Source organism: Solanum tuberosum, unplaced genomic scaffold (assembly GCF_000226075.1).
Source record: "Solanum tuberosum cultivar DM 1-3 516 R44 unplaced genomic scaffold, SolTub_3.0 scf00096, whole genome shotgun sequence".
NCBI classification, from domain to species: Eukaryota; Viridiplantae; Streptophyta; class Magnoliopsida; order Solanales; family Solanaceae; genus Solanum; species Solanum tuberosum.
The window spans coordinates 1,539,698-1,549,549 of record NW_006239025.1 but is presented as its reverse complement, the minus strand read 5'-3'; the positions used below and the strand labels follow the sequence as shown (position 1 = coordinate 1,549,549).

At 31.5% G+C, this 9,852-nt stretch overlaps 1 protein-coding gene across 1 annotated transcript; it reads left to right on the top strand.

The window, feature by feature from the left end:
* Positions 1-4,104: 4,104 nt before the first annotated feature.
* LOC102599160 (ankyrin repeat-containing protein At5g02620-like) lies at positions 4,105-9,431 on the top strand. The gene is made up of 4 exons (XM_006348305.2): positions 4,105-4,405; positions 6,280-6,926; positions 7,130-7,659; positions 8,656-9,431. Exons 2-4 carry the CDS (start codon positions 6,659-6,661, stop codon positions 9,271-9,273), a joined length of 1,416 nt encoding a protein of 471 aa, XP_006348367.1. The 5' UTR covers positions 4,105-4,405; positions 6,280-6,658; the 3' UTR covers positions 9,274-9,431.
* Positions 9,432-9,852: the final 421 nt, after the last annotated feature.

The following is a 9,852-nucleotide window of genomic DNA, read 5'->3' as shown; positions in this document are numbered from 1 at the left end:
TATATATATATATATATATATATATATATATATATTTGGAATAGTTATACTATATAATTTAGTTTTTAACTAATATTGATAGTTTATTTATTTTTTATCAAAGTGAAATGCTATGTCTATGTGGTAAAATTTTGCAAACGGAAAAGGGTCAAAAATATCCTTAAACTATCTGAAATAGCTCATATTTACCCTTAAACTATATTTCGGCTCAAAACTACCCTTCCCGTGAAACTATTGGGTCAAAAGTACCCTTCTTATTAACGGAAGTTGTTAAATGCCATGTGAATGCCACATTGCATGCCAATACTAATTACTTTTTTTTTCCACGGCCACATAGACTAAATCCCTAAATCCTAATTACTCTTTTTTTTTTCCCTCATTTCATTATTTTCCAGAAACAATTTCATCCATTCTCCCTCATATTCTCCCCAAATTACTATATAATTTATTTCATCTAGGAGATGAAATTAAATAATACCAAGTTGGATGACTAAGATGGAATATTTAGGATCAAAATTGAGATTAAATTTATACCTTCAACCAAAAAATATAATTTAAATTATGAGACATCTTAACAAATGATCTTTAAAAGTACCAAAACGTCAGATAATTAGATTCAAAGTATATTGAATTATTGATGAGTATAGTTCATTTTTATTATATTTTTTACTTATATATATAGACAATATAACTTTTTGTTGTCATCATTGGATATTATAACTTGTAGCAGTATACTTTTTATTTTTTTTGGTTTTGCTATTTTTATTACTAATGAACTTAAAACTTAACTTGTAGCAGGATTACTTTTTATTTTTTTGGGTTTTGCTATTTTTATTACTAATGAACTTAAAACTTAACTTGTAGCAGGATACTTTTTATTTTTTTGGGTTTTGCTATTTTTATTACTAATGAACTTAAAACTTAACTTGTAGCAGGATTACTTTTTATTTTTTTGGGTTTTGCTATTTTTATTACTAATGAACTTAAAACTTACATCGGTAAGTTGTATCTCAATCTGCACAGCTCCTGGTACATCGGAAGAAGCCAGAAACAGAGGATGATCATGATCGATCTTTTTCGACATTGATCAGGAATTTTAAGCTACAAAAACAGAAATTAGAATGACAATTCTCAACCCGTAAGCTCTGATACCATGTTACAAACTGAATTCTAATCACTCAATCATAATTGAATCACAGTAGAAGAATAGATCTCAATTTCATATCAACGCCTCAAAGATTTACATAGTTTTACACTGTATATTTTCTAACTAACTCCAGATGGATCATATTATATATATACATGTACTAATTGACTTATTTACAGTAAAGTCATCTTCTAGAATATTCTTAACAGCCTAACTAACTTTCACGTCAAGTTAACTGACTAATAATAGACTAATAACAATCTTCAGTCAGCTGTTTGCAATCTCTTTGTTATAATCTCTAATATATTTCAACAAAACCCAATGTTTGATTTCTTTAGGACTCAATAAAGGTAGCCATGTGTTTGTCCAAAAAAGTGTACCATGAGTCTACTTACTTACACTTTGTTTGGATGATTGTAACATATTGTTTCATAATATATCATACTGTATTGTTGTAATTAATACATTGTTCCCTTTCACCCTCCTCTGCATCATCTCATGGTTGTCTCTCTTGTTTTACTTAAACTGATCTACCATTCTTGCTGTGTCTAAGTAGAGCATGATGTTCATAACTTAAACTCCTTTAATGCAAATTTTCAATCACAAGCGTAGGGAGCAATTAGTTAAATCGATTAAAATTACTTTCAATAAACTGACTTGCCACAGCATTGCATTCAGTATCAATATTGATTATAGTCGGAAAATACCCTACTTCATTTTTATCACAAGGACAAGTAAATTTTGGAGAGTGAGTTATCTATAATGACGAATCGTTGACCGATTTTTTGAGGGTTCCAAATGACTATATAGATCAAATCAAGTTAACAATACTTGAAATCTATGTTAGAAAGGAGCCTAAGACTAGTCAACAATGTTCTCTTTTATCGGTCGATGTCCATCCATAATTAGAAAATCGTAATAGCGTTGATGGATTTTCAATAACTCAATCTACCAATTTTTCTAATATCTAATTTATGCAATTTGTAGGGTCGGATTGTTGTGTTGTTCGGTTGTGCTACTCCAATCTTTCAAGATTTTGATTTTTTAGTGTGGGGTCGCTTTAGTTGTCGGATTGGGACCATCAAATTAACATCTTCGAAGTGAAAAAACGTTTGGAAGATGAAAGTGAACCATGAAAGTGAAAGGGGAGACAAAGAAAGTGAAAAGGTAAAGTAACTTTTCTTAAAGTGTAAAATTTTCTTCCACTTTATAAAGTGTAAGAAAAACTTCCACTTTACAAAGTGTAATAAATAATTTCGTTTTACAAGGTGTAAAAAATAGTTCCGTTATATATTAAAATATACACGTTATGAGACTAACGGAAAACATTTGGAATATTGCATAAAACGGATTTTTTTCTTCCACTAACCCTATTTTAGTTAGTTACTAGAATAATGACTTATTTTGGTCACTTTTATCTTTTTGTTGCTTATTTAGGTTCCAAACTCCAAATCTTGTCCTGCATTTTCCAACAAGCTATTTTCATGTCTCGAACCAATATATAAAATAAATCCAATTGAAGAAACAATGAAATATACAAAAAGAGTTCACTGCTTGAATAGTTAACAAAGTTATTTAAAATAAATGAACAAAGTCTTTTTCCCTCCTTTTTTTTTGGTAGGGCCGCACCAATGCAGTATGATATAAGTTCAACCATTTGGGTCGGGTTTCGGCGGGCACCCCTCCAAATTGCAATGGTAGTTACCAACGTAAACCATGACCCTTATTGAACCCCCATTGACTTAGTTCAGTAAATGCAATAGAAGTCACCAACCTAGGATATTTTTTAATAATATAATATATCACTTATCTTTTATTCATTTTTTTAAAAAGGGCATTAAAGGAGGAAATTGATATGTTCAGCCACTTTACCTTATTTTTTAAGCCAAAAATAAAAAATATTAAACTCAATTCATTTCAACCAAAAATCACCTGCCCCGCTCACTACTTGTTCTCTTCTTAATTATTTCCAACATGATTTTTTGATACTATATTTGATTTACATGTTTGATTTTTTATATGCTTTACTTGAGCCAAAGTCCGAGGGTCTATAAAAACATCCTCTCTTCATTCATAAAATAGGAGTAAGACTACGTATGCACCATATCAAACTCCACTTGTAAAGGGAGTAGTATACATTGGTATTGTATTCCCAATCTCTGATGAACCAGAGCAAACCAAGAAGAAACTCTTAAAAGCTCTTGCCTTTTGGGCTCATTGACCCAATAAACATACTTTGTAGTCATGCCCAAGTAGCCACCAAATACTTGGCCCAAATATATATATTAAATTATGGTAGATTATATGATTTAGTATAAATATATTGAGAGCAAAATAAGTACAACTTTTTTGTATGTTCAAGATTATTTAGTGAATTTGTGTTGAACTTGAAAAAATCTAGAATGGTAGTTATTCTCCAAAATATGATTGTTTATTTTGAGAACTTCTACTATTCATGTTTAAGAAATCAAACTATTCAAGACTTTCCTTTTCCCCCAAATTATACCTACTAAAATAAAAGGTCAAAATGTCAAGATTAGACCTGAAAGATACATTGAAATAGTGTAAAACTTAGGTTCAATCAAAAATTAGATGTTCATAATCATATCGACCTATATTAACAAGTCTTCTTCATTTATGGACTTCATTTGTCAGATAACCTACCTATTTGTTTGCTTCTCTCTGAATATGGATGATATTCATCTTGGTGGCATCAAGTAAATACTTGCAATCTCTTATGACGTCCTTTCTTTTATGCGGAAATAATCTCTTCTGACCAATTACAATTTGGATAGAAAAAAATGACCGCATTTAGATATTTTATATATAGAAAATAAAGATCCATCACAAAAGAAACATAAAACTAAAAACAAATTTTGGACTATTTTCTTTGTCCTTTTTTATTGCTTAATATTTTACTTCCTCTCTGTCTCACTCCATTTATCTATCATCATAATCCAATTGTTGTTACTTGTTATCCTTGAGACTTGAAGTGGGTCCATCCTATCAATTTCCTAGCCAATAATAATATGCCACGTGTATGAACATGTGATAATTAAGGCAACATCAAAATTCCCTAATTGAGTCATAAAGTGTGAGAATGCCATAAGAAATTATTGTATTATGTTATGTTCTTACCAACTAAGGAATCAAAGAATCTTTGTTGGGTTTTAGCGTTGTAGAGAAACAAGAAGAAGAAAAAAACACCTATAAGGGTTAAACTGGTCTTTTAGATTTTATCAATCAAAGAAAAAAAAGGTATGTTGAAGAGCTACCTAATCAAATCTTTCTTTAGTTTTACTGTTTTCTCATGTTGGGTTTTACCTAAATACTCATTTTTTCCATCTGGGGTTTACTTTTTGTGAATGAATATGAGTTAAAGATGGGATTTTTAGTACATAGTGTTGAAAAAAGATTGTGTTTTTATCTTGGAGTGAGAAAATGTGTATTTAACTTTGTTGAGTACTATTTCCTCTTTTCTAATTTCTTTGTGTTACTTTAATTTGTTCCAGTTTAAGAAAATAAGCAAGACTTTTGAATCTTGTGTTATTAATGTTGTAGAACGTATGAAAATGTCATTTAATTTCTCTTACTTGAAAAAAAAGCTGAGGTTTTTTCCCCTTTGAAATTTCAGTTTGAGTCATTGGTTGGTAACTGGACTCTTAATTTAGATTGTTGATCTTATTTTTGGATGTTATGCATAATTTCTTTTGGTACATTGGAAAGAAAAATAGACTACATAAAAAAAAAATTAAAGTTGTTCATTAGCAATATGCTTAAGTTCGCTAGGAGAAGAAACTTTATGTTCTTAATAGTATTACAGGGCCTCTTCATGATTGTGATTCTCCATAAACAAGTAGTCTCTGGATATACATATTAATGAGTATATAAAGTGACACTTGAACTTGTTTCGAATTTTCAAAAAGATATCTTAATTATGCGAGCGTCCTATTACCCATTAAACAATCTTGAACTGATATTATTACATTGTCCACTTCACATAGAGAGCGTGTGAACTCTCTCAAAGAGGGTGAGCAATCTAAAATAACTAATATAATTTTATTTTTACAAGTATTTTATTATAAAATATGTTGAACTGATATTATTACATTGTCCACTTCACATAGAGAGCGTGTACACTCTCTCAAAGAGAGTGAGCAATCTAAAATAACTAATATAATTTTATTTTTACAAGTATTTTATTATAAAATATGTTTTCTTATTTTTCTTATTATTTTAACTTTTTTTCCTTTTTATTTTTTCTCTTTCTTTCTTCTTTCTTCTTCAAAAATTCATTGTCATTTTTATTGAAGCTTCTCACTTTCAATGTCACCATTTTTACCACAACTTCACCTTTCTTTTGTTTTTTACTACTATTAGTTTTACTCTCTTTAATTTTAAAACTTTATCTAAATATTTTCTTACATTTCGAACAATTTGATAAACCCATTAAATTTCAAGATGATTAGGAAATATCATATAATTTTTTTTATCCGATTCCAATTAAGTTCTTTCAATTTTCGGAAAATTCATTGATTCTTTTAAAATTATAATTTATAATTTGAAGTTATATGAAAAGGAGTAATTGATGATACCTTCAAAATTTTAAATTTTCTTAGAAAAATAATTAGTTTTGTTATCAATAATTCAATAAAGTCTAGAAAATAGTATGATTTTAAAAATCACTGAAATAAAGAATTTGACTGAAGAAGAAGAAAAAAAAATAAAAAATGAAAGAGGGTTCAACTTGACGTGGGGGGTGGGGTGACGGTGAGAGATGAAGAAAAAGAAAGAAAATGAAATTTAAGATGAAATCAAAATTAAAATAAGTCAAAAGTAAGAAAGAGAGAAAAGGTAAAGAAAAAACTTAAAATGAAAAAAATATATTTTTAATTAAATTAACACGTGTCATGTAATGATTGGTGTGTGAACACACTTGCTTCTTAAAATCTGAGGCTGATCGAAAAATAATATAATAATATCTGTTCAAAATTGTTTAGTAGGGTAATAAGACGGTTGCAAAGTTAAGATATCGTTTTGAAAATTCGGGACAAGTTAAATAGTGAATTTATGTCTTTTCTCTTTTAAAAAATTACATAAATGCAATATAACAATGCTTTTGACTTAACTAGATACTTCATTTGTCTCACATAAAAGAAACAAGGAACTTTTGTGACACCTTGGATATCCACACATAATGGATCCAAGAATGTACAATGCTGCAAAGAAAGGGAGTACTATGGAAGATGGTGATTTTTCACTTGTTGATTATCTGAAAAGGGAGGAAGAAAATGGTTACCAAGTCACTCCAAAGGGAATACAATCCTCCATGTGGCAGCTCTCTTTGGCCAACGAGGTTTCGTGGGAAAAGTCCTTAAGATTACCCCGGTATTATTATGCTATAAGAATAAGAAAAATGAAACTGCGCTTCACATTGCAGCTAATTTAGGACAAAGTGAAGTGGTGAGTGAACTACTTAGCTTAGGAGGAGAGGAGACAATACTCGTTAGGATGACGGATGACATTGGAGATACGGCCTTGCACAAGGCTGTGAGAGGTGGACACATTGACATTGTCAGGATGTTGGTGAAATTATTACTAGATCCTGAACACGACCTCCCGGCCAATAAGGCTGGGGAGACACCACTTTATTTGGCAGCAGAGTCTGGTTTTCATGATGCTTTGATTGAAATCTTGAACGTTTGCAAAGAACCAACTTATGTTGCAGGTCCATCCAATCGAACACCTCTACATGCAGCCGTAATTCAAGAACACACGGGTAAGTACCTTCTGGATGATTTCATCATATATAATATGGAAAATGAGTAAATTTGTCCCTCTACTAATAGAAAGAAGCTATATTTGTCTCTAAATATACTCCTACAGGCATACTTTATGATCTTGTTAAACGAAAAAAATACATTCATTTATCATCATATATCATATATATATATATATATAATATTTGACTAATATATCCAGAATGCGCGAGATCACTATGGCAATGGAATAAACCTTTATGTGAAGCATCTGATAAATGGGGTTGGAATTCTCTACACTATGCTGTTAAACAAGGATTGAAAGAAATAGTTTCCGATATGTTGGGATGGAAGAAATCTTCAGCCTACCTTCCGGCAGGCAGTGAAAATGACTGGACGACAACATTTCACATTGCTGCTAGTGAAGGTGATATATTCATGATAATTGAGTTATTAAACCACTGCCCAGATTGTTGGGAAATGCTTAATAGCAATGGTCAAAATGCACTTCATGTTGCCTTATTGAACGGTCACGAAATGTTCGTCATGGTGTTACTTGAGTGGGAATTTTGTAATAGCCTTGTTGATGAGGCAGATAATGAGGGCAATACTCCACTCCATTTGCTTGCTGCCTCTGGGAACCGTGTGCCTCAAATGATATTATACCATCCTATCGCAAAGAAGATGATATTTAACAAACAAAATCAGACTCCACTTGACATAGCATTGTCTCGTACATGGACAATAAAGAAGGTACTCCCTCTTGTCCATGACGGACTGGATCGGTTTTCCCCATTTCTTTGAACTGACTCAGTCCGTTGGTTTCCTTTTATTTTTTTTTATTTTTAATCAACAATGTAAATAAGATTAGCAAAAATTATAGAATTAGAGGGGGACATGGCAACCTAACCTCTAGACACAAAAAGAGAGCATACAGAGGAGTTAATGCTCCTAAGAGATCTTGTCTAAGACTAAGAGTTCTGGCACATTGAATTGCTATAGAAGTAATCAGTAGCTTTAGCCTAAACATACTGGCATCTACAAAAGTAAGAGAATCATGGGGGATCGTAGCGCCAAGAAGAGTGCTTTTTTGCTTGTTTTCGAGAGGACGGGAGCTGGATCTTATCCATTCAAAGGGAACCAATAGCCTCCTTAGGAAGGTCTTCTTTATGTAGGAAAATTTTATCTTCTTAAGGGTGGTGGCATGCTTCGCAAGAGCATCTGCAACTCCATTACTTTCTCTATAGTAGTGACTATTCGTGACATCTTCTGTTGCATATCATCGATTATATTTTGCAATCTTGAAAGGGTGGTTTCCTTTGATTGGTTTTTGCACTGCTTTAGTAGTGATATTTATTAAGCGTAAAGATGAAAACTGTTCATCAGTATGCTTTGTCATGATTCCTTTATTTCTGTTATTGAACTGCTTTGATCTGTTTTTCATTGAGCCGAGGGTTCTATCAGTAACAACTTCTCTATCTCCGGGGTAGGGATTATAAGGTCTACGTACACCTACCTCCGGAGTAGGGATTACACTGAGTATATTCTTGTTGTTGATAAAGATAAAAACTAGAGTAACAATGAATTATATTTTGTGTTTTTGAAAATGACAACTATTTTGGACTATCTATTTTTGGTAAGGACGAAAATTAAATGAACCAGAGAAAGTAGTTATTAATTCATCTTTTTCTCAAGTACTATTATATTTTCATCAGCTGATCAATTTTATTACTACATGTCACATCTTAGGAGAAATTGGTAGGCGATTTGTACAGCATAAATGGACTATTGGGACAACGTGACTTCAAGGTAAAACGGAAAACAGAAACGATTGGTAACATACAACAGATGAGGAGAAAGGGGGATGATGATGACAAAGCTAAGAGAGACAAAATAGAAATAGAAAAAATTATGAAGGCAGCTCAAATACAAGTAGTTGTAGCTACTCTCCTAATGACAGTCACTTTCGCAGCTGGCTTCACATTGCCAGGAGGTTTATACAACGAAGACAGTCCTAATAAAGGGATGGCGATTCTATTAAGAAAAGCAGCTTTTCGTGCATTTGTTATTTCAGATGTCCTGGCATTTGCATTCTCAGCTGGTGCTATATTCATCTACTTCTTCATGGCAAATTGTGATGTAGCCGAAGATGAAGAATATGAACGGGACTGGTTCAAAGTTTTAAAGAGTTATTATATAATAGCAGGTTCTTTGCAACTTTTGGCAATGGGTGCTGTTGTAATTGCATTTGTAACTGGTATGTATGCTACTTTAGCAAATTCACTTGATCTTGCTGTTAGTGTTTGTGTCATCGGTTGTGTCTCTTTTCTTATGTACTTTTGGATTATCTTTTGGGTAGAAAGCTAAGAAGAAACTCTTAAGAGCTCTTGCTTTTTAGGCCTATTGAGCCAACAAACATACTTTGTAGTCATGCCCAAGTTGCCACCAAATACTTGGCCCAAATATGTATTAAATTATGATTAGATTATATGATCTAGTATAAATATTGAGTGCTAAATAAGTACTTCTTTGTATGTTCAAGATTATTTAGTGACTTTGTATTGAACTTTGAAAAATCTAGAATGGTGATTATTCTTCAAACTATGGTATTAAAGACTCTTTAACTTAAACTAGACTAGATGAAAAACATTATGTCAAGAACTTTACTATTGATGTTTTAATTCAAAACCTTTTTTTGTTGTTTATAATTTTGTTTTTTCCTCAAAAATAAAATGTCAAGATTAGACCGGAAAATATATTTTGTAAAACTTGGGTTCCATGAAAAATTAAATATTCATAATCACATTGTCCTATATTAACAAGTTTTCTTCATTTATGGACTTCATTTGCCAGAAAACCTACATATTTGTTTGCTTCTCTCCGGATATGGATGATATTCATCTCGATGGCATTAAGCAAATACTTGCAATCTCTTATGACGTCCAT

Coding starts and splice junctions, on each gene's coding strand:
- LOC102599160 (XM_006348305.2), top strand. CDS start 6,659: ATGACGGATGACATTGGAGATACGGCCTTGCACAAGGCTGTGAGAGGT. Junction 6,927..7,129: donor CGTAATTCAAGAACACACGG/GTAAGTACCTTC, acceptor TAATATATCCAG/AATGCGCGAGATCACTATGG. Junction 7,660..8,655: donor GTACATGGACAATAAAGAAG/GTACTCCCTCTT, acceptor GTCACATCTTAG/GAGAAATTGGTAGGCGATTT.